This window comes from Erinaceus europaeus, chromosome 2 (assembly GCF_950295315.1).
Source record: "Erinaceus europaeus chromosome 2, mEriEur2.1, whole genome shotgun sequence".
NCBI classification, from domain to species: Eukaryota; Metazoa; Chordata; class Mammalia; order Eulipotyphla; family Erinaceidae; genus Erinaceus; species Erinaceus europaeus.
The window spans coordinates 197237836-197251203 of record NC_080163.1 but is presented as its reverse complement, the minus strand read 5'-3'; the positions used below and the strand labels follow the sequence as shown (position 1 = coordinate 197251203).

Genomic DNA, 13368 nt, shown 5'->3' with positions numbered 1-13368 from the left:
AGGCTAGAAATGGACCTACCCTATGACCCTGCAATTCCCCTCCTGGGGATATATCCTAAGGAACCCAACACACCCATCCAAAAAGATCTGTGTACACATATGTTCTTAGCAGCACAATTTGTAATAGCCAAAACCTGGAAGCAACCCAGGTGTCCAACAACAGATGAGTGGCTGAGCAAGTTGTGGTCTATATATACAATGAAATACTACTCAGCTATTAAAAATAGTGATTTCACCATTTTCAGCCCATCTTGGATGGAGCTTGAAAAATTCATGTTAAGTGAAATAAGTCAGAAACAGAAGGATGAATATGGGATGATCTCACACTCAGGCAGAAGTTGAAAAACAAGATCAGAAGAGAAAACACAAGTAGAACCTGAACTGGAATTGGTATATTGCACCAAAGTAAAAGACTCTGGGGTTTGTGGGATGGGGAGGGGAATACAGGTCCAAAAAGGATGATAAAGGACCTTGTGGGGCTGTTATATGGAAAACTGGCAAATGTTATGCATAGACATTATTGTATTTACTGTCAAATGTAAACCATTAATTCCCCAATAAAGAAATTTTTTTAAAAAGACAGCTGTGGAAAGTGTGTGTGTGTGTGTTCCCACCAGTTACTGCTGGGGCTCAGTGCCTGTACTACAAATCCACTGGTCCTAATGGCCTCCCCTGCCCCGACTTCTTTCTCTTTTTCTTTTAACCAGAGCTCTGCTCAGCCCTGGTTTATGGGGGAGGCAGGGGTCTGGGATGAGGGGATTGAATGTGGGACTTGGAGCCTCAGATGTTAGTCTGTTTGCATAAGCATTATGCTATTTACCCCTGCCCTCTCTTTTTTGATAGGACAGGGAGAAATTGAGAAGAGAGGGAGAGACAGAGATAGCTGCAGCACTGCTTCATGCATGGGTCACAAAAAACTCCCCTCAAGAGGCTGTCTGGCCCATAAAGACACAGACTCATCACTGGTGATGATCCAGGAAGTTCCAGGGAGATGGCACATGAGCAGGGAGTCTGGAAGGGTTTCCTACAGGAGAGGACATCTCAACTAGGACCCAAGCTCACTGGTCAAGGGACACGGCAAGGCTTGGAGGGCAGGTGGCTAGCTGTTCTGACAAACTGTCCAGAGCCCTGTGTGGTCAAAAAGGGTAATGTATCAGCTGGGGAAATAGTTCAACTGGTAGAGCAATGAACTTGGAGGGCTGACATTCCTAGTTAGATCCCCAGCTCATGTACCTGGGTGGTGCTCTGACTCTCCCCCCCCCCCCATATGAAAGTCTTTCATGTAACATAAAGGGCTGGGGAGACAGCATAATGGTTCTGCAAAATTTAAGTGCCTGAGGTTCTGAGGTCCCAGGTTCAATCCCTAGCACCACCATGAGCCAGAGTTGAGCAGTGCTCTGGTCTCTTTGTATCTTTCTCTCTCTAATTAAAATAAATGAACATAATCTTTAATTAAAAATAAATTAAAATAAGATATTTTTTTAAGTAGGGGCCGGAAGAAAACATGTGTTATGCAAAGAAATTTCCTACCTGAGGCTCAGAGAATCAATCCCCAGCACTACCATAAACCAAGGCAGTAAAAATAAATAAAGGGGTAGACAGAGCAAGCCCACAAACCAGCAAACTAAACTGATGAAGATTCAGGACATAAGCCTTCTCCAGCCTTTCCCCAGCCAAGACCACAGGGCTGAAGGCCTCCATTCCTGAAAGGAAGAGAACCGGTTGTGGGCTGCCCAGCTCCCAGCACCCCCCCCCATAAGTGAGAGGTCCTGCCGAGGGGCCAAGGAAACCCCGACAGACACCCGAAAAAGAAACCACAGCAGACACCCTTGTTTGTCGTTTGTGTTTTATTCGGTATCACAGGAGCACCAATAAATAGTTCATCCCGCACCCACACTCTTCCTCCTCCCCGGACTAGGGCCCCCAGGGCTGGCTTCCCGCAGGGGAGAAGACACCTGCAGCCCAGATGGGCAGCTGCTCAGGCCAGCAGAGCAGAGATCCCAGGAGAGCCCAGAGGGGCGTGGCTTTCACTGACAGAGGCGGGGCATCGCAGTGATGTCGTCAAAGGGGCGTGGCCTTTCAGGGGGCGTGGTTCTCATCAGCTGCTGTCACAATGACATCCATCCAAATGCGCATGGCCTCCGGGCTGGGGGCCACCATGTAGAAAAGGCGTTCATAGGTCTTGACGCAGAAGGTCAGGCGAGGACTGGGGCTCTGAATAAGGAGCAGATTATGGGTGACTGAGAACAGACACAGGGACTGGGGCAATGGCTTGGCTGGTAGAGTTATCTGACCCTCATACCTGAGGTCCAGTCCTTGGCACTGCATGTGCCAGAGTGATGTGCTGGCTCCTCTCTTATATAATAAATAAAACAGATCCTTATGGTCCAGGAGGTGACACAGTGGGTGAAGTATTGGGCTCTCAAGCATGAGGTCTTGAGTTTAATCCCTGACACTGCATGTGCCAAAGGGGTGCTCTAGTTTCTCTCTTGCTCTTTCTACCTCATGTAAAGCATTTGGACTCCCTCCTCCTATCCCATGTAATCACTAAAAATTAATTTTTGGGGAGTTGGGTGGTGGCGCAGCAGGTTAAGCACACGTGGCACAAAGCGCTAGGACCGGTGTAAGGAAACTGGTTCAAGCCCTCGGCTCCCCACCTGCAGGGAAGTCGCTTCACAGGCGGTAAAGCAGGTCTGCAGGTGTCTGTCTTTCTCTCCCCCTCCCTGTCTTCCCCTCCTCTCTCCATTTCTCTCTGTCCTATCCAACAACGACAACAATAACTACAACAATAATTAAAAAAACAACAGAGGCAACAAAAGGGAAAATAAATAAATATACAAAAGAAAAAAAAAAAAGAATCCAATGCTTTATACAATGAGCCACCCCCCCAAACCACAATAAATAAATCTTTTTTCTTTTACCAGAGAGCACTGTTCAGCTCTGGTTTATGGTGGTGTGGGGGATTGAACCTGGGTCTTTGGAGCCTCAAGCAAGGGAGTCTCTCTGCATATAACCATTATGCTATCTAGCCCCGCCAAAATGAACAAACAAGCCCTTAAGGAGAGAAAACGGGGTCAGGCGGTAGCGCAGCGGGTTAAGTGCACGTGGTGCAAAGCGCAAGGACTGGCGTAAGGATCCCGGTTCGAGCCCCAGCTCCCCACCTGCAGGGGAGTCGCTTCCCAGGCGGTGAAGCAGGTCTGCAGGTGTCTGTCTTTCTCTCCCCCTCTGTCTTCCCCTCCTCTCTCCATTTCTCTCCGTCCTGTCCAACAACAACGACATCAATAGCAATAATAACTATGACAACAAGGGCAACAAAGGAAAAAAAAAACCTCTAGGTCCCCTACCCCCCAAAAAAAAATCAAAACCAAAAAAAAAAAAAAAGAGAGAGAGAGAGAGAGAGAGAATAGACACAGGACAACCCTGAGTTTGAATCCCAACTCTGGTAATAATAGCAGGCTGTGTGGCAGTGAGAAAATGATTGAGGCTCTGAGGCTCTTTCGGTATCTATCTTCCTAAATGATGCTGCCACAGGAAGGGGCTTAGAATTTGGGGAACCGGGAGCCGGGAGGTAGCGCAGCGGGTTAAGCGCATGTGGCACAAAGAGCAAGGACCCCGGTTTGAGTCCCTGGCTCCCCACCTGCAGGGGAGTCGCTTCACAGGCGGTGAAGCAGGTCTGCAGGTGTCTGTCTTTCTCTCCTCCTCTCTGTCTTCCCCTCCTCTCTCCATTTCTCTCTGTCCTATCCAACAATGATGACATCAATGACAACTACAACAATAAACAACAAAGACAACAAAAGAAAAAAAAAATTTTTAAAAGAATTTGGGGAACAAGAGGGATGCTCCCTCCCCTGCACCTACCTTCTCCTATCTTAGAAATGTGGGCATTCAATTTTCTCCCTCCCCTAGATCTGGGTCTCCTGATTTCTAACTGGAGAAAGGTGTCTAACAGCCCACTGATCAAAAATGTAAGCCTAAATCAAGCAGGCCCCTTGAATTCATTATGTGTTTAGCTTTCTCAGTTGTGAAGAAATGGGTTAAAATGTGCCCATTCTACAGATGAGAATACTGAAGCAGGAGAGGAGAAATCCCTTTCCTGAAGCCTCACTGGGATTCCTAAACTCTAAGAGACTTAGGGGATAAAAGACTAGTATAGCCACAGGCCCTTTGGAATATAACTAAAATATGCCTACTAGCTATCTACAGAACGGAGAACCCCCCACCCCCGCCAACTCGTCATCTGCACTTCCAGCCTTTAGGTCCATGATTGCTCAACAATTTGTTTGGCTTTGTATGTTAACTCTCTTTTCAGCCACCAGGTTCCAGATGCCAGCAGGATGCCGGCCAGACTTCCCAATGTGTCCGGGAGCTCCGTTTCTCCCAGAGCCCTTCCCCACTAGGGAAAGAGAGAGACAGGCTGGGAGTGTGAATCGACCTGTCAACACCCATGTTCAGCGGGGAAGCAATTACAGATGCCAGACCTTCCACCTTCTGCATCCCACAATGACCCTGGGTCCATACTCCCAGAGGGTTAAAGAATAGGAAAGCTATCAGGGGAGGGGATGGGATACGGAGTTCTGGTGGTGGGGACTGTGTGGAGTTGTACCCCTCTTATCCTATGGTTTTGTCAATGTTTCCTTTTTATAAATAAAAAATTTAAAAAAACAGGAAAAGGGGGGTGGGAAGAAAAAAAAAGACTTAGGGGATTATGAAACAGCTCACTTGGATAGTTGATTGCTTTGCCATATGCATGACCCAGGCTAGAGCCCAGCTTATAGTGCATTAAAGAAAGCTTCATTGTTTTTTCTCTCTCTCCCTCTCTCTTTCTCATGCCCCTTTACCAAAAAAGTCCTCCACAGAACCTCCAAAATAAGCATTGTGTTAGGGGTCAACAGATTTCTGGCAATGAGCTTTGATAAAAATGTCCAGCATCTGAGCTCTGTAGGAAAAAATTAAAGGGACCCATTCCCATTTGGCAATTATAACCCAAAGCCAAGAAGCAGTCGTCCCCTTTATGTGCTCCCAGGCTGCCTCTGACCTCCCCCTGCCCTCTCCATCCCCTCAATAACTGTCCGCTTGGCATCAGAGTCTGCCAAGTTTTTGCTCTAAATCATTCCTGCCAAGAAAAGCAACAGAGGCTGGGAGCCAGGGGCTGAGCTCCTACGTTTTGGTCCCTGCTGGGAAGTGGCACTTTGGGCCCCTGCCCTGGCTGCAGTGTCCTGCCCGTGGGGGCTGTGGGTGACCTTTCCCAGATAAGACAAAGTGGGAGGGGGGAAGCTTCAGCCAAGAGGGCAGGGTGGGGGCTTCACCTTGAAGGCACAGCGTAAGTGGTCGTAATAGACTTCCTCAATGGCCTGGAAGTAGATGACGCCCTTGAGCTTGGTCTCTTCTTTGTCTGAGGAGGGGAACAGGAAGAAGTCAGTCAGGGAGGAGAAGCAAAGTGGGGGAGGGGGGGAGAGTCAGGCCTTCCCTGCCTGGTAAATAACTAGGAGTAGTGTTCTGTGGCCTCGAGCTATACCCACTACAGTGCCTGTATCTCCCTCTTGTAACCTTTGGAGAGTAGCTGCTGGTTTCTTGCCATTTTTGTTCACTCCACGTATAAGAAAATGGGAGGGGGGCTGGGTAATGGCACACCTGGTTGAGCACACATATCACCAAGCACAAGGACCTGGGTTCAAGCCCCTACCTGTAGAGGGGGACACTTTATGAGAAGTGAGGCAGGTCTACAGGTATCTATCTTTCTTGTTTATTTATTTTAAAGGGAAGCTTTTTTAATCTTATTTCTCTCTTATTGAACAGAAACAGAGAGAAATTGAGGGGAGAGGGAGATAGAGAGAGAAACAGAGAGACACCTGCAGCCCTGCCTCATCACTCGTGAAGCTTTCACCCTACGGGTAGGGACCAGGGGCTTGAACCTTCGTCCCTGTGCACTGTAATGTGTGCGCTTCACCAGGTGCGCCACCGCCTGACCCCAGAGATCTATCTTTCTCTCCTCCCCTCCCTTCTCAAGTTCTCTCTGTCCTATCAAAATAGGAAAAAGGAAAAAAAAAAAAGTGAAAGTGGCTTCAAGGCGAGGAGTGGTGGAGGATTCATAGTGCTGGCATGGAGCCCCAGTGATAAGCCTGGTGGCAAAAAAAAAAAAAAAAAAAGGACAAAAACCCCTGGGGATTTAGCCAAGCAGAGCCTAGATGGTCTGTGTTGAATAAAGTTGAGACAAAGCAGGGCTATGCTGAGCTGAGCTGAGCTGAGCTGAGCTGAGCTGAGCCCCCACTGGCATAAAGGTATGTCTGTCTTTGCCATCAGTGACCAGTGTCCTTTCAGCTCCCACCGCCCTGCCCTCAGGACAGACAGGTCCTCAGATGACACAAGGACAGGTTCACAGTCACTGGGTCCTGAGTGTCAGGGGGTGGGGAGGCGGCAAGGAGGAAGGAGCATACTCCTCCCAGGTTGTAGCAAAACCAGGCCTAGAGACCTAGCATCTCCCAGAACTACTCTCTGTGTCACTGACAGCACTGAGTCACAAAAAGAGGAAAGGAATAGGATACCTGGGCTCCTGGTGGCCAGGGAGGTGGCCCCCGGGGCAGAGTTCAGGACCTACAAGGGTGACGGCTCTGTAAGTTGATTCCCAACACCGCATCTGCCTCAGTGATGTTCTGATTCTTTTGATCTCACTCTTGGGCTCTTGAAATAATGTGTGTGTGGTGCACCCAGTTGAGCGCACAGTGCACAAATTATAATGTGCAAGGACACGGGTTCAAGCCCTCACCTCCCCCATCCCCACCTCCCACCTACAGGAGAGAAGCTTCAGGAGCGGTGAAGTAGGTCCCTTCCCTTCTCAATTTCTCTCTGTGCTAAAAACTAGAATGATTATTACAAATACATTGAATAACTAAATAGATAATGTGTGTGTGTGTGTGTGTGTGTCAGAAGCCTCACACATACATGTCCTCACTACTCCAGGCTGCTTTTTTTTTTTTTTTTTTTTTTCTGGGTTGCTTCCAGGTTTTGGCTATTACAAATTGTGCTGCCAAGAACATATGTGTACACAGATCTTTTTGGATGGATGTGTTGGGTTCCTTAGGATATATCCCCAGGAGAGGAATTGCAGGGTCATAGGGTAGGTCCATTTCTAGCCTTCTGAGAGTACTCCAGACTGTTCTCCACAGAGGTTGGACCAATTGACATTCCCACCAGCAGTGCAGGAGGGTTCCTTTGACCCCACATCCAGGCTGCTTTTTTATTCACATAAAGAATTAAAATACTACTACTAATAATAACTCATGGGCTTTAAGGTGGCACAGTGAATAAGGCATTGGACTCTCAGACATGAGGTCCTGAGTCTGACTGACCCTTAATACTGAATTGGCCACGCAAAGCGCAAGGACCGGCGTAAGGATCCCAGTTTGAGCCCCCGGCTCCCCACCTGCAGGGGAGTCGCTTCACAGGTGGTGAAGCAGGTCTGCAGGTGTCTGTCTTTCTCTCCCCCTCTCTGTCTTCCCCTCCTCTCTCCATTTCTCTCTGTTCTATCCCACAATGAACGACATCAATAACAATAAGGACAACAAAAGGGAAAATAAATAAATAAAATAAAATAATTTTTTTTTAAAATGGCTACAACAACAACAACAACAAAAAATACTGAATTGGCCATAGTGATGCTCTGGTTCTCTCTCTCTCTTTACTAATAAATTAATCAATCTTTTTTTTTAATTACCACAAAGGTTATCACAGGAACTTGGTGCTTGCACAATAAATTCACCTCTCTAAATGGTCACCCCCCCCCTTTTCTTTTATTTGACAGGACAGGGAAGTTGGGAGGCAAGGGGGAGGTAGAGAGAAAAAAAGAGAAGGCAAGAGTAGATAGCATAATGGTTATGCGAAGAGATTCTCATGCCTGAGGCTCCAAAGTCCCAGCTTCAATCCCCTGCACTGCCATAAACCAGAGATGAGTAGTGCTCTGGTTTAAAAAAAAAGAATAGAGGTCCACTGGTAGCACAGCGGGTTAAGTGCACTTGGCACAAAGCGCAAGGACCGGAATAAGGATCCCAGGCTCCCCACCTGCAGGGGAGTCGCTTCACAGGCGGTGAAGCAGGTCTGCAAGTGTCTATATTTCTTTCTTTCTTTTTTAATATATTTTTTCTTTCTTTATATTTACTTATTTATTTTTCCCTTTCGTTGCCCTTATTTTTTATTGTTATTGATGTCGTTGTTGGATAGGACAGAGAGAAATGGAGAGAGGAGGGGAAGACAGAGAGGGGGAGCGAAAGACAGGCACCTGAGAGTCAGGCAGTAGCGCAGCAAGTTAAGCGCAGGTGGCGCAAAGGGCAAGAACGGGTTTACGGATCCCGGTTCAAGCCCCCGGCTTCCTACCTGCAGGGGAATCGCTTCACAAGCAGTGAAGCAAGTCTGCTGGTGTCTGTCTTTCTCTCCTCCTGTCTTCCCCTCCTCTCTCCATTTCTCTCTGTGCTATCCAACAATGACAACATCAATAATAACAACTACTACAACAGTAAAACAACAAGGGCAACAAAAGGGAATGCATAAACAATAATTAAAAAATTGAAAAAAAAACTTTTTTAAAAAAAGATAGACACCTACAGACCTGCTTCACTGCCTGTGAAGTGACTCCCCTGCAGGTGGGGAACCAGGGTGCGGAGCAAGGGGCTCGAACCGGGATTCTCAAGCCGATCCTTGTGCTTTGACCCACGTGTACTTAGCCGGCTGCGCTACCGCCCGACTTCCAGGTGTCTTTCTCTCCTCCCCTCTGTCTTCCCCTCCTCTCTCCATTTCTCTCTGTCCTATCCAACAACGACGACATCAATAACAACAACAATAAAAAACAAGGGCAACAAAAGAGAAAATAAATAAAAATATTTAAAAAATTAAAGAGAGGGAGTCGGGCTGTAGCGCAGCGGGTTAAGCGCAGGTGGCGCAAAGCACAAGGACGGGCATAAGGATCCCGGTTCGAAGCCCGGCTCCCCACCTGCAGGGGAGTCGCTTCACAGGCGGTGAAGCAGGTCTGCAGGTGTCTGTCTTTCTCTCCCCCTCTCTGTCTTCCCCTCCTCTCTCCATTTCTCTCTGTCCTATCCAACAACAATGACATCAACAATAATAACTACAACAATAAAACAACAAGGGCAACAAAAGGGAATAAATAAATAAAATATTTCCGACCCCTAAACAAATCAATCTTAATAAAATAAGTAAACAAAAACTTTAAAAACTTCAAACACCGTCTTATGTCCTGGGGGAAGTGGGAGAGTGCGAACCTAGACTCTGAATGTGGAGGCCGGGCGTCCAGGGATGGGGCGGGCGGGCGGGGACGCCGCTAGGATCCCGGTGGTCGGCTCGGTGGTCGGCTCGGCTCGTTGGGTCCCAGGGCCTGGGGTGGCCTGACTCACCTGCATAGTAGGCCAGGCGGCGGGCCTGTCGATCAAAGCAGAACCACCGCTTCCTCCAGGTCTTGATGCGACCCCCCATCTTCACCAGGGGTCCCCGGCAGCAGCCCCCCGAAACCCGGAGGTGCGGGCAGTTCTCTGGATTGTGGCCCCATCGTTCCAGGTGCTGCCTGAGATCCAGAACCCGAGGGCCCGGAGGGCGGGGTGGAGGCGGGGGCGGGGCCTGCGGGGAGGGGGGTGTCAAGGGTCAGGAAGGGGGTTCCCCCAGAACCTGCAAGCTCCCCAGCAGCTCCCCCTGAAAGAGCAGCCACGCCGCAAGGAGGCTACAACAATAAGGGCAACAAAAGGGAGGGGGGGAATGGCCTCCAGGAGCAGCGGATTCGTGGTGCAGGCACTGAGCCCTCGCAATAAGCCTGGAGGCAGAAAACAAAAATTACCTGCCACAGCCTGTCTAGGAGACTCTGACAAAGATCATCTCCAGGATGATGCCAGCAGTTACTGGCACTGAGGGGCCCGCCGAGGGCTCCACACCTTTCCTCCCCTCCGCTGCCCTAAGAGCAGGCTGGCTATCAACTTCACTTCATACAAGAACAAGCCGCAAGGTAGCGATGAAATAGAACCATCCATCCACAGAGAGAGCTTCCAGGTGACAGAGCTGGGGTGCCAGCGTAGGCCCCCCCACACTACAGCTCACCCTGAAACGCAGGGGCCTGTCAGACAAGTATGGCGCCTCCCGCTTCACTGGCCCAGGATTCCCCTCTCCTCCTGCCTCTGTAAAATGGGCCCTGTAGTAAGGGATTGGTAAGTGAGGGTCCTTCCATTAACTAACTGGGGTTTGGTTTTTGTTTTGTTTTGACTAGAGGGAGAAATTGAAAGAGGAGGGGGAAATAAAGAGGCACCTGCAGATCTGCTTCACTACTTGAGAAGCTGCCTCCCTGCAGGTAGGGGGCCAGGGATTTGAACCCGGATCGTTGTGCGTGATAATGTGTGTGCTCTACTAGGTATGCCGGCACCCAGTTCCTGATGTGGCCAGTTCTCCATCTCCCCCCCCCTTCCACTTTTCCTTCTTTCTGTGCTATTTCACTGCTTCTGGACCCTTTTTCTTTCTTTCTTTCTTTCTTTCTTTTGGATAGAGAGACACACAGGGAGACACAGGAAACGTAATGGTAGATAGCATAACGGTTATGCAAAGAGACTCTCATGCCTGAGGCTCCAAAGTCCCAGGTTCAGTCCCCCCACACACACACACCACCATAAGCCAGAGATGAGTAGTGCTCTGGTGAAATAAATAAATAAATATTAAAGAGAGAGAGAGAGAGACCACAATACAAGAGCTTGCCCAGGTGCCATGGCACTCCTCTGTGGTTTGAACCTGGGTCGCATACATAGCCAGGCCTGGACTCTACCACGTGAGCTATCTCTCCAGCCCAAGTTATTATTCTTGTAATCAGGGAATGAGTGTCCAGGACTGTACTGCGCTGAGTACTTGATTCTCTCTATGCCCTCAACCTCTCTTGGGGGGGATAAATGCCTCACTATCCCCACTTTCGAGATGTGGAAACCAGGGGCTAGGCAGTGGCACAGCCTGTTAAGCGCACACAGAACTATGAGCAAGGACCCATGTTCAAGACCCCACTCCCCCTCTGCAGGAGGGGAACTTCATGAACAGTGAAGCAGAACTGCAGGTGTCTCTTTCTCTCTCCCTATCTCCCCTTCCCCTTCCTCTTTCCTATCGAATAAGAAAATGAAATGAAATAAAAGGCCTGGGAGGTGGCACCACAATAAAGCACAGGGCTTAGAAGGTTCTGAGTTCTATGCCTACAACTACATGTGCCAGAATCATGCTCAATTTCCCTCTCTCTCTCTCTCTTTCTCATTAATAAATCTCCGGGGGCTGGGCAGTAGTGCAGCAGGTTAAACACACATGGCACGAAGCACAGGGACCGGCATAAGGATCCCAGTTCAAGCCCCTGGCTCCGCACCTGCAGGGGAGTCGCTTCACAGGCAGTGAAGCAGGTCTGCAGGTATCTTTCTCTCCCCCTTTCTGTCTTCCCCTCCTCTCTCCATTTCTCTCTGTCCTATCCAACGACAGCATCAATAACAACAACAATAAAAAACAAGGGCAACAAAAGGGAAAACAAAAACATAAAAAAATTAAAAGAGAGAGAGAACTGCAGACCTGCTTCACCACTTGTGAAGTGACCCCCCTGCAGGTGGGGAGACGGGGGCTTGAACTAGGATCCTTACACCGGTCCTTGTGCTTTGTGCCATGTTCACTTAACCCACTGCGCTTCTGCCTGACTCCCAAACTAATAATTTGTATATAAATTATTTAAGTTGGTAAATGAAGAAATTTAAGAATGGCCTGGGAGGTGATATAGTGGCTAAAGCATTGGGCTTGGAAGCATGTGGTCCTGAGTTTGATTCCCAAAATCCCATGTGCCAGAGTGATACTCAGGTCTCTCTCTCTCTCTCTCTCTCTCTCCCTCATCAATAAATAAAGCCCTAAAATAAGAAATAATTTGGAGCCAGAAGGTGGTACACCCAATTGAGTGCACAGGTTAGCATCATTAAGGACTCAGGTTCAAGTCTCTGGTCCCCAACTATGGCAGAGAAAGTTTCAGGAGTGGTGAAGCAGTACTGCAGGTGTCTCTCTTTCTCTCTCCTTACCTCTCCCTCCCCTCTCAATTTCTCTCTGTCCTATCATATAAAAGGAAAAAAAAAAAAAGAAGAAGAAAAGGAAAGAGAGAAGAAAAAGAGAAAGAGGAGAGAAAAAAAAAAAGCTGTGGGCAAAAGTGGCTGTGTTATGTAGACACCGAGCCCCAGTGATAACCCTGGTGACAAAAAAGAGAAAAAGAAAACTTAAACCAATATGACCTGTCAGAGAGAGGTGAGGTATTCGTGAAGTGATACAGTATCTAGAATTTGCTTCAAATATCCCACTGCAGGGCAGAAGTGAGAGATTAGTAAAACAAAGTTGTCAGAAAAGGATTTAAGGGAGCCGGGTGGTAGCACAGTGGGTTAAGAGCACGTGTCGCAAAGCACAAGGACAGGTATAAAGATCCCGGTTCGAGCCCCCAGCTCCCCACCTGCAGGGGAGTCGCTTCACAGGTGGTGAAGCAGGTCTGCAGGTGTCCGTCTTTCTCTCCCCCTTTCTGTCTTCCCCTCCTCTCTCCATTTCTCTCTGTCCTGTCCAACTACAACATCATCAATAACAACAATAATAATTACAACAATAAAAAAACAAGGACGACAAAAGGAAAAATAAATATAATTTAAAAAAAAAACTGACCCAAAAATATAAGGCAAAAAAAAAAAAAAAGGATTTAAGATTAATCACCACTAGAGCTGCATGGTAGCAGAGCACAGGGGTGGATTAATTATTTGGTTGACTGGTTGGTTTTTTAGATAGAGGGAAAGAGTGAGAGAGGTCATGGTATCAAAACTTCCGTCAACGTGGCAGGGGCAGGGCTTGAATCTGGGCTGCTGTGCACACAGCAAAGCAGCTCACTATCCTAGTGAGCTATTTCACCCAGATTTATAGATTCCTTCTGCCTTTGCCTGTGCTTGGACTATTTCTGAATGAGACACTTTTGCCACTGTTGTTACACTGAAACACTAGATTACCTGGTTAGTTTTGTTTATTGTTTCTTTTTCTTTCTCTCTGCTTTTTTCCTTTTTTTTTTTTTTTTTTTTTGCCTCCAGGGTTATTGCTGGGGCTTGGTGCCTGCACCACAAGTCCACTGCTTCCAGAGGCTGTTTTTTCTCCCTTTTGTTGCCCTTGTTATTTTATCCTTGTTGTGGTTATTTATTGTTGTCGTTGTTGTTGGATAGGACAGAGAGAAATCAAGAGGGGAGGGGAAGACAGACGGGGGAGAGAAAGATAGACACCTGCAGACCTGCTTCACCGCCTGTGAAGCGACCCCTCTGTAGGTGGGGAGCCAGGGGCTGGAACCAGGATCCTTATGCCGGT

At 48.2% G+C, this 13368-nt stretch overlaps 1 protein-coding gene and 1 long non-coding RNA gene across 3 annotated transcripts in view; one reads left to right on the top strand and one right to left on the bottom strand.

Annotated features, from left to right (window-relative positions):
• Positions 1-13368, top strand: part of LOC132536857 (uncharacterized) — a 397589-nt gene that overhangs the window by 383143 nt on the left and 1078 nt on the right. The gene's annotated exons all lie outside the window — the stretch shown is intronic.
• Positions 1830-13368, bottom strand: part of PHLDB3 (pleckstrin homology like domain family B member 3) — a 38304-nt gene continuing 26765 nt past the window's right edge. Inside the window, exons 14-16 of one of the 2 annotated variants that reach the window (XM_060186221.1) lie at positions 9399-9618; positions 5307-5392; positions 1830-2214 (exon numbers count right to left, since the gene is read on the bottom strand). In XM_060186221.1, the coding sequence (XP_060042204.1) occupies positions 2080-2214; positions 5307-5392; positions 9399-9618 (441 nt within the window). In that variant the 3' untranslated portion in view covers positions 1830-2079. The remainder of the gene's footprint in view (positions 2215-5306; positions 5393-9398; positions 9619-13368) is intronic. The other variant, XM_060186222.1, reaches the window with a different exon arrangement.